This window comes from Falco naumanni, chromosome 7 (genome assembly GCF_017639655.2).
Source record: "Falco naumanni isolate bFalNau1 chromosome 7, bFalNau1.pat, whole genome shotgun sequence".
Taxonomy (NCBI): domain Eukaryota; kingdom Metazoa; phylum Chordata; class Aves; order Falconiformes; family Falconidae; genus Falco; species Falco naumanni.
The window spans coordinates 48,916,001-48,941,372 of record NC_054060.1 but is presented as its reverse complement, the minus strand read 5'-3'; the positions used below and the strand labels follow the sequence as shown (position 1 = coordinate 48,941,372).

The 25,372-nt window shown below is 38.0% G+C and overlaps 1 protein-coding gene across 7 annotated transcripts in view; it reads left to right on the top strand.

Moving 5' to 3' along the window:
* CD44 (CD44 molecule (Indian blood group)) overlaps positions 1-25,372 on the top strand; it is a 59,143-nt gene that overhangs the window by 19,034 nt on the left and 14,737 nt on the right. For 2 of the 7 annotated variants that reach the window (XM_040601463.1, XM_040601462.1), the window contains exons 2-10: positions 3,389-3,554; positions 6,697-6,833; positions 8,270-8,341; positions 9,038-9,277; positions 11,450-11,545; positions 19,974-20,078; positions 21,487-21,669; positions 23,439-23,600; positions 25,113-25,298. In XM_040601463.1, the coding sequence (XP_040457397.1) occupies positions 3,389-3,554; positions 6,697-6,833; positions 8,270-8,341; positions 9,038-9,277; positions 11,450-11,545; positions 19,974-20,078; positions 21,487-21,669; positions 23,439-23,600; positions 25,113-25,298 (1,347 nt within the window). The remainder of the gene's footprint in view (positions 1-3,388; positions 3,555-6,696; positions 6,834-8,269; positions 8,342-9,037; positions 9,278-11,449; positions 11,546-19,973; positions 20,079-21,486; positions 21,670-23,438; positions 23,601-25,112; positions 25,299-25,372) is intronic. The other 5 variants (XM_040601467.1, XM_040601468.1, XM_040601464.1 and 2 more) reach the window with 4 other exon arrangements.

Here is a 25,372-nt window from a genome sequence, read left to right as displayed (position 1 = left end):
CTGAGGTTTGATGACAGCTTAATCGAATTCACTCTAACCAAAAGTGAACTACATTTAATATTTCAATGAATCCAGATTGAGCTGCAAAATTCAAATGCAACCAAAGCAAACTGATGTGGTATCTGCTTTTATCACAAAAGTTCTTCAGAAATCAGCCTAAAGATATTGGAAGAGATGTTGATGTTCCAAACAAATCTAGTTCCAAAATCACTGAGCTTGTTACTTTTAAGTAATCAAATAGATCTTTGTGATCTGATCCCCAAATTTAATATTAATTCTTGGGCTTCACAGGGTATGTTTAATTATTAACAAATTTAGGCCTTCCTTCTTCTACAAGAGAGAATCAAGAAGGGAAAACTAAAGAGAAAGTTTTTTCCGTCTAGGTCATTTATGTTTTATACAGCTACTGACCGGACAACTTCCCAAATGATGTCAGGCTTTGAATATGGAACATTTGGAGCCAAAGTAGAAGCCACTTGTGGCAGCTGTAAGAGTAGCTCCATCCTATACCAGTAGCCATGGGCCACATCCTTCTGCGCAGAGTAGCTATTTGTTGTGTTGTTGTGAAAACTTCTATTTTGATCTGCAACTTGAACATCTGTTGTTGACAGTATTTGTGACACCATGTACACGTGGCGATGGCTTTTGAGTATGTGGTGCTGTTCAGGGAGGGGTGTGGCTGCAGAAGGTCTCTAGTCCATCAGCTAGCCCCAGGACCAGTGCTGTGCCCATATGTGCCAGGCACTTGTGGAAGTACTGTGACTATTTCAGAATCATGTGTAGGAACTTGTTGAGACTATCATTCTGTGTTAGTCCAGTAGCTTCTCCTCAGACTGTGCAACTCAGCCCTGTTGCAAGACGTTAAGTCCTCCAGGAAAGAAAAATGCATTTGTTAGTGTCCTTTTCCACATAGGTTCCTCATTCTTGCGTTCAAAACCTCTCATGACATGGCTATTATCAGAGAAATTTTAGTAGAATTCTTTCCCTGGAAGGAAACAGATGTGTCAAAATAAAGGCATTTTGAGAAAATGTGTTAGTCTTGTACAAATTTTACGAAACTAAATATTATGTCCTCTTGGTATTTTGTATAACATATGATAATAAAAACATTAAGAACTGTAATCATCAACACTGTTAAACAGCTATGCAGTGTATATCAGTTTTGTCTACATTAAATGTTTTTGTCAGCCTAAATAATTGGGGATGGGTGTATGTGTATGTAGGTGGGAGAAGAGGTATTTTTTGCGTTCTTTTTGTGGAAAGGCAATCCGTGTAACCATAATGATTAATTCTGTTGCCTACAGTAAAAGTATTTAAGATTGGAAGCAAGCTTTTGAGCAACTTCAGACAAGCAGTCATCAATACTATTGGACTCTTACCTATGCTGCCACTAATGGCTGTCTTCTTATACACCATACAGTCTGGATGTTATCTGGTATTTTATCTCCTTGATTGTTTCCTGTTACCTGTGGAAAGGAACATTCCTTCCAATTTACATAGAGTAGATATGCTGTAGATCAAACAAACTCAGTTTCCCAATGAACAAAAGCAACTGAAGGAAGAGTGCATGCCTTAATTACTATAATTTGCTTTCACATCTGTGCCATAGAAGAAAATAGACCATCAAGCAAAAATGACATTAGGGAAGTTGCTTGTTATTCACAACAGAATGTGTCAATGCAAACATGAATGAATTGCATTTCTGGTCTTCTAGGAAAACAGTCATTATATGGCATCATTTATTTCAAATAGATGGTATGGACACCCACTTTTGATATTTGGAGAAAACTGGTCTATTTTTGCCTTTCTTGCACATGGAACTGCGATTAAAATTAAGATAAAAATGAGTCATGCTCCTCTGGTCACTGGGTGTATTAGGCGACTCCAATTAAATGTGCTTTGTAGTTGTCATTCTAGTCTGGAGTTGCAACCACTTTTTTCTCTTGAGGGAAAGGTGGGGCAGGAGCAAAGTTAATTCACACTGCTTTGAAGCATCCTGATCCTTCTCCGTTTTCTCCGCACACATTATTATTCTTATTTGTATTAGTATTATTATTAACTCTTTCTTAGCTGTTGCTGTTAAAAAAAAGATGTTAAATGTTTATTTTTCCTTTCATTTTACTCAGTCAGACTTCCCTTGGACTATACTGTTTCCCCACTGTACCTGTTGCATTGTGTAGGCAGTATCTTTCCAACATAAAGACGAATGGAGTGTGATGTCCTCTGAGCCTCTAGCCCTTATGCCTTTCACCCGGTGTCTGTAGTGAATTGTATGCAGCGCGCCCCTCCCGTAGGCTTTGCACGTACTGCTTGTTCAGGGTTCCTGAGCTGAAGGCCAGAAAACAAATTGCACAACATAACTATGGGACCTAATTTTTTTTATCATCTTATTATTTTTACCCTGATACTGCTTGCCATTGGAAGTTACTTCCATGTGCAAACCTTTGAAGTATTATTGAATTAAAATCTGTCTAAGACATCCTTTAACATTAAGTAGGCTTACTGCAGCACATATTGAAACTCTGGCATGGCTGGCAGCAAGGTGTTTGTGTGTGTGTCAACTCAGCCAGAGGAAGCCTTTCAAAATGGAGGGAAATATTGGCAAGATGCATGAGCAGGGAGCAAGAAGTTCACTCGTGAATTCTTAGATAATGTGTATTTGACGCTTTTCTATCTGTCCCAGCAGGCTGAATAAGAAGAGCTTAAAGATTATCTTTCAGGGTGTATTTAACAGTATAATGTTGTTCTGGCCAGAATATCTGTGCAGCTCACTTAGTTTTTGTCTCAGGTAGATCGTGCAACATCAAACCAATGCAAGCTTTCTGCTTTTATCTAGTCAGTAACAGGCACACATTGCTTGAACTAGGTCTGAAACTGGGGATTGACATATGTTCATAAAACATGATTCACTGTGAAGGGATCACAACGAAATAATTAAGGAACCTCATGATCATAAAGGTTTTTATTATACACCATTTCATCTTTAAAAAATTATGTTATGAATGAAATATTTTATTTTCAAATACATTTGAATATTCAGTTAGCTTTGCAGCAATGTGGCTTCCGAGACTTTCAGAATGTATTTACATCTTCTGTATGTTATTGTTAATGGAATTTTGCAAGAGCTAGGTACCTCACAAAAACATGCTGTATTGCTATTTTTGCAAAGCAAATCTGAAGATCTGGCTTGTGTCTCAGCCCAAAGAAGGGAAGTAGTAAGAAGGTGATTGAAAATGTTAGTGCTGTTTCTGAGCAGATCGGTGGCTGCTACTTGTTGCTGGTTCACATTGAAGCACTATAATTGAAAATAAATAATTTCTGTGTCTTTGGCGAAGCATTAAATCCAACAATTTGTAAATACTTTTTTTTTCTTTTCTTTTGATAACAGAATTCAATGTAAGTTGCAGATATGGAGGAGTTTTTCATGTTGAGAAAAATGGTCGCTACAGTCTCTCACAACCTGAAGCAGTTGAACTCTGCAGAGCTCTCAACAGTACGTTGGCAACACTAGAGCAGTTGAAGAAAGCTCATGAACTTGGATTTGAAACTTGCAGGTAAAGAAATCCTTGAAAAAGTAATATATCATGATAAGTCCATGCATCCATGCTATAGTGTAATACTTAAAGTTGATTTCATATAGCTGTTAATTACATGGCTATATCAGCCCTCACATAAGTTATATTCTGTGATGAACAAAATGTTTTTGTGCATGTATGCTCTGGGTCCAGTAATAAATAAATCCTTGACTGCCTATACTTTTTAGCAATTATCTTTAAGAAATCATAGCTTCTTACAGATAAAATCTAAACATAACAAAAGATTGACAGTATAATGAACTAATTAGGAAGATGTTCAGATCATACTGTATCACTGACTAATTGGTAAGGTAAGTATGTGACAAGTATTTATGATTTTTAATGACCTGATGTAAGGTCAAAGACTGAAGATGTTATAGACAGTATAGGGAACTCTGTCTTGTCAAGACACAGTAAAAAGCAGCAAGTGGTACTGTGTGGATGATATCTTAATATCCCAGTGAAAAAATGGCCAGAGTATTAAGCATTGTTATAATCTGTGAATGGAAAAGTTTCAGAAGACAGCCATAAAAATTACCACAAAACCCAAAACCATGTTGTCAAGTGACTTAATTACCCTCTGCAATTAATAATGTGTAGGGCAACAAATACAGATAACACGAAGCCTTCAGTTTAGCAAAAAATAACTTAAACTACAAGACTGGAAGTTACTCACAAAAGATTTTGGATTAAAAAAAAAAAGGAGTACCAATATGTACTAACAAAGTATGTAAGGATAATGATTATTGGCTGAAACAACTTGCAAGACTTCTAGTATATTCTTTGTCACACCAGAATTGATAGTTTTCAGGATGAAATATTTTCCCCAACAATACATTCTGTTCAAACAGTAATCAAGTTGTGACGGTCCTATGGTCTGTAAATACATCAGACAACGTGATCCTGCAATCTTGCTTTACAAAATATGTTATACATTTTTTATGCAACTCATCTTAAACATTCATATGCAGAAAAGAGATTAAACTCAGGAGCTGTAAATCTGAAGTTTTTGATCAACATAGATTCATGTTGGTAAACCATTATAAAGTTGAAATAACTTTCAGTAGATTTTCAACTTTATTATAATCTAAACCAAACAACAAATACAGAGAAATGGAGTTTATCTATTAACTGATTGGAGTAGAAAAATTCAGTGGACATTTCTCCAGAAATTTAAGACTTTCATTCTGATATCATGAGAAATCGTACCACCATCAATACTGCTTGAAACTTTCCTGTGAATTATTTCATTTCAATTTAGTCAGTAGTGCTTTACTTTTTTATCACCTAATGCATGAATGTTCTTTCCCACTGGTTTTCAAGCCTATGAGAATTGAATAAAGCTCCTTTCAAATTAATAGTATCCATATAAAGTAATTTGTAATCATGGAAAAATACACATGCAATGCCTTGAAAACATTCTTATACATATAAATGTCATACACTGCTGTTGATGACAGCACATGACACATCCATTTTTACAAGCATTGTGCCATGCAGCGTGGTGAAAGTGGTGGACAATAGTGCCAGGGAACAATGGATGGAAAATTCTTACAAGGTTCTTCTGTGAGAAGTAAGAATGTTTTTTAAATTGGTACCACATAAAGACTAGAAACAATTCTTTACTCCGAGGGAAAAGTCCTGCATAACACAGTAGGCATGTTCTTTCTCTGGCATTAGCATATGACCATACTTAGCATTCTGAATTGTCCAGCACCACACAATATGTAGAGACTAAGGATCAAATACTAACTGAAGACCTAGGGGCAGAGATTTCTCATGCTAGCAATTATGAATATTCTGCAATGTGAAAAGTCTTCTCTGAAGTTAAAATATAAAGGTAGTTGAAAGAAGGAGTAGAGGGAATTTTTTTTTTTGCATTAGGGAGCTGTACTTTTTCATTAATGTTACAATTCTCCATAATTTACTGTTTAGAGAGGGACAGATTTGGACATGTAAGTCATGTAGATAGGTTTCCTTTCTCCGTTCCTTCTGGTCAGTCCTCCCACCCTCTTACTTTCATTTGTTGATCTTGTGCTAGAAGTCCTTGTCAGTAAGGCTAGGCTCTTATCAAGCTTTAGTAGGAGAGAAAAAATGTACTGCATATAATCATCAAAATACATGAGAATGGTGGGTGACTAGGATGAATCAACAGACCATAACACAAGTAGGTGATTAATGGATTATAAAGTGTCAATGTTAAAGGCTTAGTTGGAAGTGTGAGTAAAGCAGTTTATAATTCCACTCACAAGACTGTTTCAGAATTGCAAGTATCTGCATGTTAGACATGTAACTGGAATAGGGCTCACAAATAAAAAACTGCAAAGCTATGAAATTTATTCATCCCTGAGAAATTGTACTTCTCAAGAAGTAAACCAAAAACCAAACCAAACCCCAGTTCTCGTTAACATTGTATTACACCTCCTAGCTAAATATACTGGAATGAATTAAGTGTTACAGGATTGCAAAATAGTAATAATGCATTGTGCATTATGGAGCTTTGTTAGCCACAGTCATCCCTGAAATATATGAGCTCTGTACATAACAGCCATTTTTCAACTGAAAAATACAGAAAGAATTTGTGGATGAATGAGTGTTGTATCTGAATATTTTACCAAGCTGTCAGCTTTTGCACAGAGGGATGTGTCCTACAGTCATTCTCTAAATTTGCTCGGGTACTACAAATTGAGCCCCCAGCATTTCAGTGTGAAATGTCACTGAGCAGAATGTTATGCTCAAAGAAATGAAAATGTGACTCCCTGAAGAAAAAAGAGGCCAGTCTTTAGTGTCACAGCCTCACACTGCCTCCCAGTCCCTCTCCTTTGTTGCCTTGCTTTGGAACCAATTGTCTTAGATAACAAGATACTCAATTGAAATGGGTTTAGCTCTAGAAATTACATGCAGAGTGGTGTTGAGTGACTGGAGACCGATGTAGCTACCATGTGAGAAAGGAACATCCTTCATATAAAAAAAAAAAGTATGCAAAACACATGCATTTTTAAAAAATAATGTAAGTTGAAAATAATGGCCTCTTCATAGCTTCTTCATGTTTGGATATCTGGAACATTTCTATCACCTGCTATAATATTTAATATGGTATATTTTCCTCTGTTCTTCACAGGTATGGTTTTGTAGTGGGGAATATTGTTATCCCACGAATCAATCCCTATCACCTTTGTGCAGCAAATCATACTGGCATTTACAAACTTTCAGCAAACACAACTGGTCGGTATGATGCATACTGTTACAATGCAACAGGTACGTATATGCTTTTATGAAGTATTTTAGATATAGATTAACAATAACATATGTAATCTTTTTAAGGTACTAGAATAAGGACTTCTGTATTAAATATCATCATTTTTTCAGCTGAGAAGTAATATATTTTGTCAGCCTCTAGAAGTGTATCTGTAATGCCAGCAATGACTTTGACCCATTTTGTCATTAGTGTGTTTTGAACTAAACCACTTTCTCCCCTTGGGACTAGCTTAGTAGCTTCAGAACAGCTTGTTACAACGGCTTAGTGCAGTGAACCACTGCAGCAGTGAATCTAAAGGGCACCAACTGTTTTAGGCTATGGTGTTCAGCTTGTTTGTTCATACACATACGTGCTTCTATAGCAAACAACAGTTATTTGTGTTAAGGCATACTAGGAGTGGCTGCCCCCTGCAGCAGCCCTACAGCCTGGGTTGGCCACCTGGCCCAGGCCCATGGACGTGGCTTCTGCTCTGCTGCTTGCAGGTTCATCCAGTATTTGCTCTCAAGCAAGTTGCCATTTACACATTAGGCAGCTGGATAGCCATGCGGGTCAGAAGCAGACTGTTTTTGTCCAAGGTTTTGAACTTTGTAGTAGTTGGAAATATTTTGCTAGATTACTAAGAAAATGTAGATAATCTTGTGACAGATGCTGGACATAGTATTTGAAGATAAAATCTGGACTAATGTAAATGTCTTAAATTTTGGTAGTTTATTACTTTCACAGTGGAAACAGAAAGATCTTACAGAAAGATGCAATCGAAATTCATTGATGATTTGAATGGCAGTGACATTTTTATATTTTGTTCTTCATGGTCATATCATTAAAAATCCTCTTTGCATTAGCATAGTATCAGGTGAGCTGCCATCCTCTGTCACCCATGGATGACTCTTCTGCTACAACGATGCCCATCCCCACCAGAGCTTTAGAACACCCCCTGAGTTGCATTCCCTTCTGGAGCTATAGGCAGACTCACACACTGGCCCCCGAGCATGGCACTGCAGCCTGCTCCCCAGTGTTCCCCAGTGCTCCCCAGACCAAGCACACTCTGCCTGTGCAGAGCCTGCAAAGGAGGGAATGGGGTGCCTCCAGCTAAAGAGGATTAGAGCTGCCACTGCTCCCACAGCAGGGCTCTATGCATTGCAACTGGGCCATAGGGCTATTCTAACTGATGTTAACTGCAGCCATTTTCTGGAATGGTTATGGGAATGGACAATCTCATCGTTATCTGGCAGAACATTCTTGAAGTGCCCTACCTGGGAAGGAGCGAAAAAGGAACATAGGTAGATCAGTGAATAACATTTGATTTGGAAACTGGTTTTCAATTGTCCACTTCTGAAGCTGACATTTTGTGATTGTGTACAATTAATATGGGTATACACGTGACTTTGTTCTCAATTTTCTCAAATTAATATTTACTACTTTTCTTCTTTTACAGAAACAAGAGACAAAGCATGTGAGCCAGTTGAAAGACTAGATACTTCTTTCCTCAATAATCAGGGTGAAATAGGTATTGTATTGATTATATTGTTTCAACTGCCACTTGTTTCATTTTTAGGATCTGGTTATCTTTCTTTATGTAAAAAATTGCTAATATTAAATATTAAGCAAAACATGATAAGAAGAAATCAAGGGATGTTCAACAAAAATTAAAGCAATTAGTCACTTGTCTTCCCCTAAATGCTATGGAGATTGGCTCATCTTAAGGTGTTACCAAACATCTTTTATATAGGTATTTGACATTTTTTAGCACTTCAGAGCTGCTAATGTTTCTTTGACATATAGAACTCGCTTAAGGCAGCAACCCTTGTACATCTCATTTGAGCTGCTGGCTAGAAAAGCAGCTGGAAGTGGAAGAAAAATCATAATGAACTATTTTTCGAATTCTAAAATTCTGATTGACTTTACAGAGGCCAAGATTTTATATTCAAAATCAAAATGTCTGATCAGAATATCAAAATATTTGATGCAGAGTAGGCCCTGTATGTTTGACAAATATATAGACTAGCATATATATATTAGATACAGTTTAGTGATGTATGATCTAGACAGATTAGATAGGACGGCAAAAATAGATGGACTGATATTAATCCACAGCTGTTTCTCTTTATTTTTTTGTTATAGGACATAAACTGTATAGCATTACTGATATATAGCTATATAGCTCCTTGATAGTATCAACTGCTTAATCTCCTCTTTCCAACAGTCATTGACAACGCAGATGGCTCACGTTATAATGCAGATGGCACGCGCCATAGTGGAGAGTCCTCAACGTCAGGTGCTGATGATGAAAATATAGGTAGTGGATCAACACATGACACAACTCCCATGGATACCTCCATCAGGAGATCCAGCCCTTCTTATTATGGAAGTGTTACTCCAGTCTCACAGCTGCCAGATCATTCTTCTGGAGCAGGGGAAAGAGAAATTCATAGAAAAGATTCTGGTAAGGGCAGTATGTTGCCACTATATCCCCTTTAAAATACCGGAAAAAAGGATTACATTACTAGTTAAAGGATGTCACGAGGGAATAAGAATCACTGTCTCTAATTTATATCCTGGAGAAGTAAAAGGAAAATGTGTGTCTTTGAAAGAAAACAGAAGCATTCTGAATTTGTAAGGATTTTTTTGATTGCATGGAAATACAAAGCAGACACACATCAGCATAGTTTCCTACATAAACCTTCCCAGAATGTTGAGAACAGACAGTTCTAAAAATTTGCTCTTGTTCTTATTAAAATTAAAATCAACATGGCCTGACAATGTGCGCTTGCAGCCCAGAAAGCCAACTGAATCCTGGGCTGTATCAAAAGCATGACCAGCAGGTCAAAGGAGGTAATTCTGCCCCTCTACTCTGCTCTCATGAGACCCCACCTATAGTACCCAGGTGCCCCCAACCAAAAAAAGGACATGGACCTGTTAGGGCGAGTCCAGAGGAGGGTCATGAGGGTGATCAGAGGCCTGGAGCACCTCCCCTATGAGGACAGGATGAGAGAGTTGGGTTGGTCAGCCTGGAGAAGAGAAAGCTCCTGGGAGACCTTCCAGTACCTAAAGGGGGCTTATAAGTGGCTTATAAGGAAGATGGGGACAGACTTTTCAGTAGGGCCTGTAGTGACTGGACAAGAAGTAATGGTTTTAAACTAAAAGAGGGTATATTTAGTTTAGATATTAGGAAGAAATTCTTTACTGTGAGGGTGGCTAGACACTGGCACAGGCTGCCCAGAGCAGCTGTGGATGCCCCATCCCTGGAAGTGTTCAAGGCCAGGCTGGACGGGGCTGTGAACAACCTGGTCTGGTGGCAGGTGTCCCTGCCCATGGCAGGGGGGTGGAACTAGATGGTCTTTAAGGTCCCTTCCAAACCAAATCTTTCTATGATTCTATGAAAATATTTATTCGTTAAAGGTTCAAAAACATATCTAGCAGTGAATACAGAGAGGTTAGTGAAGCAGAGGGTATGGGTATATAGAGATACGGGTAACATATTATCTGCTCTCTAAAAGGATGAATTGATGATAATAAGAACATGAATGAGTTACAGTACAAGTGATTTCTCTTTCTACACATACAAGGGCTTTTTTAGGACATCTTACTACAGCATATTACAGAATGCACAGAGATACAAAACATTCAAATTAAAATGTTATTAATATCTTCTTCCTTTAGATGATAAAGCTAAGTTCTACTTTTATGAAGCCCTACCAAATACAAATGCCATACTCCTTTCTAGAGCATTCTGCAGGGTGGCAAAGTAGCGAATCAGAGTACCTTGCCGGTATCTTGCTTTCTTGTGAAAGTGGCATGTATTTTATTTCATCTTTTATGTTGCTTGTGTGGCTGAAATTATCAGAGGTCTGAATATAATAAATTGTATAAATACAGTTCGTTCTCTAAGTACAGTGAAGTTTACTTTGTGACCTCTGACTCAAGTTTTTTATCAGATCACCAATAACTTGCCACTGCAGGTTACTAGCAGTTTACATAATTATCCTCAATAAATACTGAAATGAAGAAAAAAATAATTGAGCAGAAGCATTAGGATTCCAAAATGACTTCTCACTGGTAGTATACTCATGACATGTTATGCTTGTTTTTCCACATAGTTAGCATGATGAAAGGTAAATCCTAACATTCTTTTCCTAAGGAACTGGGATCAGAGCCATTTCCCAAGGTGTATGCCATGTGCTTTAATTGTTTACCATGACAACTCTTTATCAACTCTGCTTACATGCAGAGTTTAGATTTTTGGACTAAATGTCAGGATATATTTCAGTAAAGAGGGGAATACAAATAACTTCACTCATTGCTCTAGAATCCCTGTCCAGATAGTGTACAGGTACGGTTAGAGATTGTATCACATGAACGGATCATCACCAGAATGTTCATTGTCACTGTAATACATACTCCTCATGAAATAATCAGTTTTGGTGATATCCTTACTATGTTAGTAAAGTAAGGCTATTAAGGTTGAATTTATGAAGAACCTAGTCTGTATCTTTCTTCTCTCTTGGACCAATAAATGAAGGCATGAAGCCTGTAGCATAGAGTAGTTGAAGTAGTTGTGAGTACTGGGTTACAACTCAGCTAATGAAATAGTAATGATTCATCCATCACCATACAGATGATGAAGTTTCTCCTGTATCACCTGACATCTCTTTGGTGACAGCAGCTGATGATGTCCCTGAAAAAGATGGTGGACAATATCCTGCAAGTACTAGTAAGATTTATGCATTATAATAACTACTTGAAATATAGATCACATTAAAACTGCTTTCTTCTTCCAGCAGGAGATTCTGGTAAGTGGTGAAGTATACATCACCTCCAATTTTGGAAAGACATTGAAAGACAGTACTTTCCAGACTGGTTAAGTCAGAAATAAACTTGACTCTCTGGGACAAGGGGAGCAACAACATTTACTATTTATTTACTTCAATGCTTATACTTGAGTTCAGAAAGCCCGTTCTGTGTTTCCTACTGCTGTTTTATCATGCCTATTTACTCTATGAGGCACCACAAATTAGCACAACTTTTCAATTATCACTTGAAGTCAATTTATTTCTGAGGTAGAAAAGGACATTTTTGTCAATTTGTGATGGAAGTGTCTGTGATTCTAATGTATTTATGTTTGTGAATGTGGGTAATCCACATCAAAACCATGACCTCACTCACCAAAGTGGTGCTTTAAGTGTCAGTTGCAAGTGCCAAGCTACTTGTACACTGCAAAAACTAATTTTGACTTTGTTGATGGCAATATGCATAAGAATAACCTGGGGCCTCCACAGGCTTTGAGGGCTCAAAAGAGCAATAGCCATTTTCTCTGCTTTGTCCTTAAATAACTGTAATGAGTGGGAAAACCTGCTTGTGATGTTTTTATCAAATATGCAGTGCACGACAGCTACAGCAAATAAAATACTTTTAAAGTCATCTTACACATTTTAATGTGTAACTGTACATATATTCACTCTGCTTCTTAAGTTTAGAGTGATAATGATATTTGCTCCAGAAAATAAAGTGAACTTAAAACGAGAACATTTTAATTGTACAGAGTACATCACTAGAGATATGATATAGTAAAGACTGAACTGGTAGAAATGAAAGTTTCTTCCTGCTGACTCCTTTTTTCCCCACCATGGAAGCCCTCAATGGTGAGGAATTTGCTTAATTGTTTGTTGATTGCTGATAGTTTTGCTACAAAATGTGGCCTGTAAGGGCAGGGTGGCAGGAACAGGGGGGCATGGAATGAATCCCACTGATAACAGTGGGGGGGGGGGTTCTGCTTGACTCTGGTGGTGATATTTCCTTCTTATTTATTTGCTTTTGTACACATGTGTTGCTGAATTCTTCCTTGTACAGATGTTTCTGTACCCTTTGCAAAAACCTGTGCATTGCTTCTAGACAGGAAATCCTTCGGTTTTCCTTTTACTCCTTGATTATCAAATGTATCAATCCTAAATATGTATGTCCATTTCTGTTGCTAACAGTTCTCTCTCATGGGCATGACTATTTTACAGAGGGAAAACTAGAGGTATTTAAGTATTTTAAAGATCAAAATAACTATAGAGCTATGTAATAAAAAATGTCAATACTGATAGATATGTATCACACAACTGATAGCATTGGCATGATTGCTTATTGGTTTAGAATTGATAGAGTGATTCTCTGGGGAAAAAAAAGACTATGAAGGTACTGCACCTGGGCTTTTCTGATAGCTTCAGCTATTACTCAGAAACATCACTTTAAAGCCAGACAGACCCATTTCATTTAATTTTACTGCATTACAAACAAATCAGGAATTTAGCACTCCTTTCAGAAGAATAAGCTATGCATCTCTGTGAGAAGTCATCAAATATTCAGTAGCATAGGAGAAAGTTACACAGAGAACAACCGAAAAAGACAATAAAGCCATACCCCAATGTCTGCTATTCACATTGCGCGGCAGTTCAAGCTCATTGGAATATCCTAGCCACAATTTAATTTCCCAGTGAAAAATCCCACAGGCAGGAAAGTAGAAAATTAAGAAATGAGTAATGAAAACTATTTGGCATATATCTTCACATAGGTGGCTAAAGATACATCCATCTAATTCTACAGTGTGTGAAAGTCTCAAACAAAACCAGTAGCTTTCCACCTATTCCACACACTATTTGTAAACTAAAAGTTTGGTGAAAAGGTGTCTAGCTTGATCAAAACATTTCTTTGGTATGGGCTTGAAGTGAACAACTGCCACAAATCCTTGTTCTTCAGATGATCCCCTTTCATTATTCCCTTGGTTTTGGACATTGTTGATGATGTTCTCCATCAAGTTTATGGTCCAGATTAATACAGTGCTAGCTCTTTGCCATTGACGTTTTCTCCTGTCTGAAACAACTTTTTCATTTTGTTACTAACAAGTTATAGTTCGTCTGTAGATGTGCCATGGATCAGATGTCATAAAATTCTGTTGCTGATCAATGAAATACTTCCCTAAGTTATCAGAGCGAATTACTGAAAAGTGACTGCGACTGCTTTCTTTCATCCATATAAAATAGATATTTTAATGCTCTGGTGGAATTTCCTTTTATTTTGTTTGGGGCATTCCATGCAAAAAAATCTCATCAATTAAAAAAGTCTTTTGTCCATACTTTAGCTGATATGACAGGAAAGCATCTGCATTGATATTTTTTATGTGGAGGGAAGCCATGAATATACTCATCACTTAAAAAATGAGCTCCTAAGGCTTGCCGTGGAAAGCAGGTGGAGCTGAGAATTTTGCTGTGATTACAGCAAGTCAGATGGCAATTACTTAGTTACTCAGTTATTTTCTTGTTAATTGATTTTTTTTGGCATTATCATTTTGTTTACAGTTCCATCCTAAAGCTCCAAATCTGAGGCTACCTGGCTTTTGATGATCTGTTGCTCAGAGATCAGATTTTGAACATCCAGGTTTCCCATTTTCTGACACAAATGTCAGAATAGTACTAATAATACTATTTTTAGGGAGCAACTAGTGACTGTGAGAAGAGACAGTATTTATTTAGTCAAGGACAGCTTTTCAGGAAGGCAAAATGTGTTAGGTTTTGCTTCCAAAATAGCTAAACCTTTTGCTTCCAAAATAGCTAAACCTTTTGCTTCCAAAATAGCTAAACCTTGACAAAGTGCATTTCCGAGTTGAAGTCTATACACTTTGTACACTTTGGAGTTTACAGATAAGCAAAACGTAACTACTGCAGGCTGAATAACATCAGTTCATCCTGTTTGATTATTGGAAATTTGATTCCTAGGCCTTGTATTTTCCAGTGCTTTCATATATTGCACAAAAATTGATCAAAACTGGTGTCTTTGATATTAGTCTTCAAGGTATATTTCTAACTGAATTTTAAAAGATTTTTTTCTGAATGAAAAAAAGTACATGATATCTTTTCTTCATCTTCAAGATATAGAAGTGAGATGGTCTAAGTGCTGGTAAAAATATTCCTTGTGAGGAACTGGCAGAATAAAAATATTTCCAGAGAAACATGTAAATTATTTTGCTTTCTTTTGGTGAATATGTGTATGATTTGAAGTGCAGCTCTTCTTGCAAACTTTGCTTCTCGTTTATTGATGGATTACTTAATAGAGAGAAAGGTTAAACCATTAAATGGCTTGCTTGAGGGATTTCAGTTTCTGTGGTGTGCACGCTTCTATTAGCTTTGAATGCTTTTTGGCAAAATACTGGGGCATATTGCACATAAAATACCTATTTTGATCTGCCTGAAAATGCTATGCTGAATTCATTGACTTCAGTGGACTTTCAGAGCTGGTACCGCAATCTTATACTTTAGTAGAATGTTTCAAACTTCACTTACACTAAAAACATTGGATCTTGTTGCTGTTGAGGAATGTAATGAAACCACAGGTTCATACATTCGCCTTGCACTCACATCCATCTCAGTGGCTTGAGCATGCTCAGGGTGCCGGTGCTAGTGGACTTGACTTTGCTGGAGGAAAAGTGCTTCTCAAGAAATAATAACAAGATCTTGGTTGAATGAACCATGTCCTGACAGCTCCAGGACCTCATCGTGAAAACCTGGAGAAAGCCACCACCCAAGCTCAGTGGGATCTGATCTCAAACCACTGGTGGTGGTTAAACCCTGCAGAGAAGACGCAAGAACCCACGCAAGCAAACAAGGGTAAAGGATGTAATGCTAAGGGGGCTCTTTGGTTAGGGGCGGAATAACCAGGGCACCGGGGCAGCAATCTTCAGAAGCATTGAGTGGAGGGGGGTTGAATGTGTGGTGTATGTCACTGCTTTTCGTTACCATGTGTTAGAAGCGAGAAAAGCAAAGTATTGGGCTACCTCTCACTGACTAATTTTAGTAGCGATAGAGCAGCTGTCCACATGGCTCATGTACTGCAGAGATATTCCGTGTTTCTGAAAGTGATGAGTATGTGAGTCATTTTATAAAGGACATACTTGGGCTTTTCTTTTTTTCCTGTTGGAGGCAATTTAGAAGTAGGCTATTCCAAGAGAAGGATTTGTGGGGGAGAGGAAGAAAATATTTTCAAGCCAGTACACTATGCTCACTCTGCTAGAAGAGGACGAAGCATGGTTAGTGCTGCAAGCGCGCACAGGGCACCGAAATGTAGCTAAGAGCCACACTGGGGCAGGTTCAGCAGGGCCATGGCAGAGTGGTGCATCCCTTGTGGGTGGAAGAACCAGGAGGAGATACAGACTATGGGAAGCACGGTGCTGTACACTCACCTCTGTGATTCTAAGGCTGCATGTAGGGGAGACAGGAAAGCATAACTGCGGTCAGCAGAAGACTTGTGGTTTAGGGATTCATGGCAGATTTAACATCATCACAGCAGATGTGATCTCAAGTGGCAATGGTTCAGATGATGAAGACTCTTCAGAGGACATGATTTACCCAACAGTGTTTCCAGACTGGGACAGGAGTGTGACCAAGAACGAGTATGCTCCAAGTACTAGTAAGGAACTTCCTGTCTCTTTTGGTGGTTTCTTGCTTCTTTTTCCTGACCTACCTGATGTTCCTCCTCCTTTGCCACACATACACTGTGTGAAAATTGGATGCTCTCCTGTTCATCTCTTGTTTCAAGCACACCTCCTGTGCCACGGGAAATACTCATTTAGATTTCTGAGGCCCATATCCCTAGAAGCACGATCTTCCATGGCTTCTAGAATTGACACCTTGCCTCTATATCTTATTTGTGGGCTTCCCTCATGGCATGTTGTATCTCAAGGAATAATTCCTCTTTGGAAAGAGATTCCAGCCTCTACACATATGGCACAATTGTTTCCGTTTTCATGCCAATACTTATTTGTCTTGCTTCACACACTAGACCAAAAGGTTGTAGATTTATGTAATTTTTCTAAACAAAAATCTCTTTCCATCCTTAAATGCCTGTCAGAAATCTATGGAACATTACTATTTGAAATGCTATGTTTGAAGAAAATATGGTGCAGTGGTAATGTGACAGGAGTAAAGCTATGCCTCTCTCTCCATGCTATGCTGACACCTACCTGGAAAGTGTTTCTGGTGTGGATTTTGCTGACAGCATCAGGCCAAAGGGAGTGCATGTGTCTTTTGAGTGGAATGGCTGTAGTCCTGAGCCCAGGTCCTTGGCAGCATTGGCTTCATGGGGTTCTCAGTAGAAAAGAAGGCTAAACTAACGGGTGTGCTTATTTCTGGGTGTCCTTTTTACACATCATGAATACTTCTTTCTCCTTTTGTGTGTGATTTTACATCATCTTGGTGGATGTTCCTCATTCTGGAGTCTAAGGTTATCTGCTCTCTCCTGCTGGCAAAGCCTGTGAGGAACTCATTAACCTCGTTGAATGTGAAGGGCTAGTAAAGCTCCATAGGGCTTTTTGATGAATCTTCTCAAGGGACCATGCTCTTTCTAGGAACTGCCACTAGTGTTCGCATCTGGTTAAATGTTTGAGGAATGTAATGAAACCACAGGTTCATACATTCGCCTTGCACTCACATCCATCTCAGTGGCTTGAGCATGCTCAGGGTGCCGGTGCTAGTGGACTTGACTTTGCTGGAGGAAAAGTGCTTCTCAAGAAATAATAACAAGATCTTGGTTGAATGAACCATGTCCTGACAGCTCCAGGACCTCATCGTGAAAACCTGGAGAAAGCCACCACCCAAGCTCAGTGGGATCTGATCTCAAACCACTGGTGGTGGTTAAACCCTGCAGAGAAGACGCAAGAACCCACGCAAGCAAACAAGGGTAAAGGATGTAATGCTAAGGGGGCTCTTTGGTTAGGGGCGGAATAACCAGGGCACCGGGGCAGCAAGCTTCAGAAGCATTGAGTGGAGGGGGGTTGAATGTGTGGTGTATGTCACTGCTTTTTGTTACCATGTGTTAGAAGCGAGAAAAGCAAAGTATTGGGCTACCTCTCACTGACTAATTTTAGTAGCGATAGAGCAGCTGTCCACATGGCTCATGTACTGCAGAGATATTCCGTGTTTCTGAAAGTGATGAGTATGTGAGTCATTTTATAAAGGACATACTTGGGCTTTTCTTTTTTTCCTGTTGGAGGCAATTTAGAAGTAGGCTATTCCAAGAGAAGGATTTGTGGGGGAGAGGAAGAAAATATTTTCAAGCCAGTACACTATGCTCACTCTGCTAGAAGAGGACGAAGCATGGTTAGTGCTGCAAGCACGCACAGGGCACCGAAATGTAGCTAAGAGCCACACTGGGGCAGGTTCAGCAGGGCCATGGCAGAGTGGTGGCATCCCTTGTGGGTGGAAGAATCAGGAGGAGATACAGACTATGGGAAGCACGGTGCTGGCTTCATGGCAGATTTAACATCATCACAGCAGATGTTTTCTCAAGTGGCAATGGTTCAGATGATGAAGACTCTTCAGAGGACATGATTTACCCAACAGTGTTTCCAGACTGGGACAGGAGTGTGACCAAGAACGAGTATGCTCCAAGTACTAGTAAGGAACTTCCTGTCTCTTTTGGTGGTTTCTTGCTTCTTTTTCCTGACCTACCTGATGTTCCTCCTCCTTTGCCACACATACACTGTGTGAAAATTGGATGTTCTTCTCATCAACTGTTCCTTCAAAAATGACACTTCTGCAATTGGAGAAATCATATGAGGTCCATATCGATAGAATGAATATCTGTTTTATCATGTTTCATGCCTATTTTAATTCATGCATTCACTCATGATTTTCCGAGAAAGAAATGTTTACTTTTCTTTTTATTATTTTCTTTTTTGTGAAACCAGTATTAAAATAATTCCAATTCATGTTATTTATAATCTACATTTATACTATAGTAGACTTCCTGTCTGTGGGATAAGATTTTCAGGCACAATTTGGGAGGCCAAACCCCAAATGCTTTTCTCATTAGGAAGTATCAACAAAACAATTTCATATTTGCTGCCTTCCACACTCTTCCTATGCACTCTTCTAACATCACCTCATTTTTTTTGTGACTCAGATGGTCAGGCACGATCCAATACTACAACTCAGATATTCTAATACATATCCTTTTTCCTGATATGAACAGTCCCACAGTAATCATCTGATAGCTCTTTTTTAACTTCAAAACCCACCCATACCTAAAATCATTTTGTCTGAAAACCTGAATACCACCACATGTGAGGATCAAAGGTGAATGCTGTGCATCACTGAAGCACGCAGTGTGCTGTGTGGCCTTATGACCAGGGAATGCCCCCAGCCCTGGGGTTTTTTTCAGTATAGATTTTGCCATTAATGACTATACTTTAACAATCTTATTTGTACAAAGATAATAATCAATTCCTTTTTTGCCCTTTCATTTATTTTAACTTGAGCACATCTTAATGCATCTTTTGTGCACTTCTTTACACAGTAGTGTTTATAATAATTGCTGTTTATCCGCATTTTTATTTTTCTGAAGACAGTGGACTTTTGGGTTTTTTTCAGTGGTGGTCTTCATTTTTAGAAGAAAATACAAAATAAATTAGTCACTTGCTTTGGGATTTTTTACTCTTTTGCCTAAGTTTTGGCTGTTTCTGGTGTTTATTTATCTTTGCATCTCCACATTGGTGACTTATTCCACACAGTGTATTGCATTCCAACTACCTTCAGTGGCCTAGCGGTGTCTGCATGCTCCATGGGTGAAAGTGTATACAGTTTCTGATCATAGACTCTTGTGGAAGTTATATTTTATCTTTTCAATTTTAATATAACTTTCTTTAGCAATATTGGCTTCCTGGTGCCTGTCAAGGTGCTTCAGTTTTTTGCTGTCTATAGCTTTTGAGCTCAGTGGTGGATATTCTAACATAAATCTGAATACATCTTGAGTACTTAGCAAGTATGCTTTACATGTATTCAGACATCTACCATATTCTTTAGTCCAGCATTATTTTTCAAACTTGCGTTTAAAGTCTTTAACAGCTGTAATGGTTTTGCACTATTTCTGCTATACGTTGTTCTTCTATTGCTTGTTTTCCTCATTCTTCTTGGGAAACTTTACATCTGTCCGATGCAAGGAAAAGATCAACTGGTTTTATGTAAAATGATTTGATAAGAGTAGAGAGACTACAGTTAAGCTATGCATGAATTTCCCTTTTCCATCACCTTTATGGCATACACTAACAGTAGAGTAATAGCAGTAGATGTAGAGCATGGTCAGTGTTGAATCCTCCATTGTCCTAACAGCTGTGGACTCGCAATACAAAACACCTCTGGAAATCTCCACACAAGATCATTGGAACTCTGCCTACACAGATGAAGAGGAGCAGTATCCTAGCTCTGCTGGCAGGGGTAAAGCATTTAAGCGTTTCAGATAATATTCAGATTTGTGATGTGATTCAGTGAAGTATAACACTGTTATGGTGCAGCTGGTTGTATTTCCCATACCATTAGCCCCAGTTCAGTACAGTGCCTTTATATTATTTGTACTAGAGCCCAGCCTCTTTATTCCTCTGTGAAAACAAGCATTTTCTACATCCTGTGGTAGTTCTTGCATTTATATGATTTGCCTTCAACAGATAGATACCTGTCTTTCTCGTTCTGAGATTGTTTTGAGCAGTGAAAGTTTATATAATGGGCATCAGAACAGGTGCCATAATCACCCAGAAATAATTTTTGTGATAACTTTCTTTTATTTCTGAGTATGGTTAGATCAGTTGTATTTATACATTAGTTAATTTTAACTTTTTTTTTTTAACAAGATAATCTATATCTATTAGGTTTAATTACAAAAATAAGGAATAATATTTGCATGAATACCCTCTTTATGAACATTTCATTGCCTGAATGTGAAGATGAATATTCCTCCAGTTTGGCTGCTTTTGGGAAATAGCATAGGTTTCTCTAGCTGGTGACTTAGTGCATATGTAGCAGGTCTAGTTCATTCTTTGCATGCTCTGCTTAAGGACCTTTGCTTTACCTTTAATATATTCACTCACGGAAACTTTTGATACCTAAGGCAAATATATTTCACAGTGAGCTCTAATGTTCATCTTAGTGTTATAGGTGTTCCTTTTTATTTCTGATGTATCTTTTCTAAGCCTTTTAATGTTAATTAGAAAATTTCTTATGGTGGTGGTACATCAGGTCATTTCTGGCTGCGTCTTCTGCTATGTAAACAACAGCAAATTAAAGAGTGAAGAATGAATTTATTTTACCAGTAAGAGCTTTAGTTATTTCTAAGTTTAAAACAAGTATGCTTTCAACTTTGAATATATGAACATAGTTATTTCATTCAACCAGGCCCAGAAGAAATGGCAATTGCCTTGGAATAAGCCTTGTAAATGTGTAATTGAGATATTGATTCAAAAGAGAAAGTTCTTCCTCTTTTTCACTTTCAAAACCCCAGATTACACAGACTCAACAGTTAAGTTAGTATTAATAAACATGAACTAGAGATCCAAGCTGTTGTTTCTAGGTGTTCCTCCCCTGCTTCTCCTATAGCTTTTCTCTGCCATTGGTCATTGGGATACTTTCCAGCACACTTAAACCTTCTTCTGATCGTGGTGACGTTTTTGTGTGATAGCGTTTCCAAAGGACTTTAGTTTTCTTTCATCTTTCATTTCACATCAAATGCAATGATGAAAAGAAAAAGCCAAAACACAAAAGCTAAGCACTCTTGTGTAGAGCATGAAGGTGAGAATAAAATGACTGGTGTTGGGTATTTTGATCATTATTGATTCAATCAACGTCTTATCAGCACTAGTTACAAGTGAGAATGGAAACCGTCAAGGACCAACCCAACATCCGCTATTAATGAACAGTGCTCATTCTGGATGGATCAGTCAAGAACAAAATCCTGCAAATACCACTTGGAGTACTGAACAACATGAATTTACTGTTGCAGGTGAAAATGATATTGAAAAGGAATCTTCTCATACAGGTAATATTACAGGTGGCATTTTAGTAAATTATCAGGGTTTATTAAAGATTTAGTTTTAGGATTTTTTAAGCTAACAATTTAGTATTCTAAGGCTGTAACAGAAATTCTGTGAGTAAACCTGAGCAATTCTGACGTTATATTATGGTTTCTTTTAATTATTCTATTATTCAGTCCTGTTTCTGGAGGTTTGTTCTCTCTCCTATTTGGATTGTGTGTCAAGACCTATAGTAGATTTCATTCTGTAACTGACTCCTATATTTTGTGTTCTGTGTCGTGCAGTCACAAGGTTTTAACAAGTTATATACCAGGATTATATCTGTAGGAAAAAGGGAATGTTTAAATAGAAAAATAACATCTTTTATATTTTTCACATATTTGGGAGCTGTGTTCACTCCCCTGGTGCAAGTCATTATTAGTCTTGTTTGCTTTTTTTTCCCCCAGTTTTTTTTTAATATGCAATTATGTCTAAAAGTTTTTATCTAAAATATCTGCTCACCCCACTTTTGAACTATGAGAAGATGTACTAGTGATGAAGGAAAGAAAACAAAGCACAGAGTAGAACAAGAGAGACTTCTCTCATATTGGTTGAAGCAATTGAAACATAAAAGATAAAATACTATAAAGCTAGTAACTGAAAATTGACATATGTTAGTTTCTGTCCCTGTGAGTGTATTAAGTTTACTGATTAATGACTGATGTGCTGTACTAAGCACTGCCAATATTGAATTTAACACAGTTGTCATCTGCTCTTGCAGATTACCAAATACAGGTCACTGAAGTCAAGCATATCATAAACATGGTTTGAGATGCTGTAGAATGTGGATCAACTCATTCAACTAAAAGTAATCTTATTAGCAAAAGTTTTGTGTAGCTCACTGCTTCAGCAGACCCTAATTCCACATTCCTCTAAGTTATCAACCCCAGATGTTTCATCAACATCCTTTAAAAATCTGATGATGTAATAAAATGTATTACTGATATATGTATAAATACTATACTATACAATACAACTATAGCAATATAATTTGGCCTAGTTGCAATTAAAATTTTAACATGCTGTGGTGACTTTCTTGTGGTTTTTGATTGGGTTGGGGGCATTAAGGAGTGGCATAACTATATAAATAAGATTCAGGTTCTCTTTTGCTGTGATTGTCTAATAAAAACTACAGACTGGTTGATATGGACAACATAATATTTTTCTAAATAACCGCAATATCAAATATTCTCCAGCTGAAAGCTGTCTTATTTGTTGTGTGCACCATTCACAAATCTACAGCATGTGAATGTCACGCTTCCTTGTCTATTTTCCTGGACATGCTGCAACTAATAAAGCAGTGAAATTTTGAGGGGGAAAAAATGGATATAGTCAATACACTCAAATTCTGTGATTAAAATCTTACTGATGGGTCATATTCTTGCAGCTATTTCTGCCTTTGCTCTTCTTAATTCTGTGGATACTGGTTTGATATTCAACCAGTACAAAGACAATAGCATGATTTGGGGAAGTAATTCTGAAAAAAATGAGAGATCTTGATTCTGAAAAGCTCATATTCAGTTTGAGGAAGGAGTCAGTCCTATTGGTGACGGTAGGCAGCTTTTCTAAACATAAACCAGAATGAGAAGCAAATCTGCTTTAGTTCTCTTTACCATTAAATGTAGTAGACACGTGAGCAAGGCTTGTCATAGAGACAAGAACCAAAGAGCAGAATAATATGAGAAATGGATCTTTATGTACTGAGTTCATAATTGCTTCACCATCATTATAACAGCTATGGTCTCCAGCCATGGGGCCAAACAGAACAACTCAGTGCAAGAGCCATTGGTGTATCCAGGCTGGGACCAGGGAGAGGATTATACTACACAACCTGCTATAATGGATAGAATTATTCCTTCCAGAGAGAATAATCATGAAAAAGAGTCTTCCACTGCAGGTACTAGTAATAATAATGTCAATTATGTGTATTTCTTCACTTCTGTCTCTCAGATGGCCTGTCTTGGAAAGATATTGCATGAACTTGTACAGAGGAGTAACTTACTGATCTCTTTAAGGCAATGATAAAAATGATAGGGTGATTAGTTTTCTCTGTGCTCTCACTGGGTGGTGGTGAGACAGAAGGTCTCAATTTTAGTTCTGTTGAAAACACTAATTTTTCACTTACCAACACCACTCTTAGTGCTTTCTGATGCTTAGTGAAGCATGAATGTGGACTTGCACCTGGCTTATTACATAAGTTCTGTTATTTGGTGGTGTCAAGCAGTCTTTACCATAAAGTTGAGTTCAGATTTCTGTATATTTGCACATCAACAGGCTAATGCTTTTGATTTCTGAATATTCATCTGGGGAAAGAGTGTTCTTTTCATAGACTTTATCGAAGCATTTGTCCCTCTGATTTGTAGAATGATAAGAAAAAGGAATTTACAAAACTGGCATGACACAACATCATGATGCAGTCTCGTATAACATGTAACATTCATACCATCAAAATAATGTTCTAAAAGCATGATATGCGAAACACATGACTTATTCCTGAAATAAGAGGAAAGGTAACTTTAACCCTTTCTTAAACAGACAATGCTCAGAACCTGTTTTTGATTTTGTGAAAACTAGTTACATTCCTTTTATGGTTGCTCTGATTGTATCTCTTCTGTCTCACTGCTCCTGCCATTATACAGCATTAACAAGATATTCTGAAAAAGCAGGACAGCTTAGGTAATGAAGCTGGAAAGCTGATGACAATGAAAATAAATAAAAAGACCGTTTTCTTTTCTTCTTTATGATCCAATTAGAATTAAAAAAACTTAAAGTCTACTCTGCATATTAGGAAGAAAACAGTGTGGGTGGTGGGTTCATTGCACACCACATCACAAAGTAATTCTAACAGGTAAAATCCTTCAGTAATGCCAAAATCTGAAGCTGATTCTGAGAGAAAATCTAGTCTTGTGACTACCATGAACAGAACAATTAAAAAGAGCTATAAGCTCTTTTCTGTAACTTGTCACCACTCAGTCTTGAGCAATAAAGGAGATGCAATGCCTTCAGAAAGGTTTATTTACTGTCAGTACTGATATCTGTAACATAAAACACAGTGTAGCAGCACTTGACAGTGTTCCTGAAGATAAGGATCTGTGGTCAGCCTGGGATGCAGGATGCTGGAATTTTCCTGACTTCTGTCTCTATGTCCTTTCCCTGTGTCCACTGTCTCTGGGAATCTTTTGGATTAAGTAAAAGAGTCAATGAGAATAGCAAATGAAAATGTCTGATCATTGAGAGAGCAGAGATGATGTACAGGAAGACAGGAGGTCCCCCTTCTCATCCCCTTTCATGGTGAGAAAAGGGTAGCAGTGGTTTAAAGTGAACAGGAGACTTGAAGGTGGTGGGAATGGGAGGGGCACAGCAGCACACACAAGGAATTTACAGCTGATTAAACCATCATGGTACACAGCCGTTGCCTTTCCTGATGGTGCCCACCACGAAGACCCAACTCAGCCACCTCTGCCTTCAGATACGGAGCCAGGGCAGGGCACTGAAGGCTCCACGCATCCCACAGATGCCCCTGACAATGAGGTCCTCTACAGTACCACAGCTAGCACGAGGAAACCTGGCGACGACTCCTCTCTGACGGCTACCAGTAAGAATAATGGATCATACTCATTTCTCATGCCCAGTGTGAAATGAGGGATCATTTCTTCTGAAATTGACTCT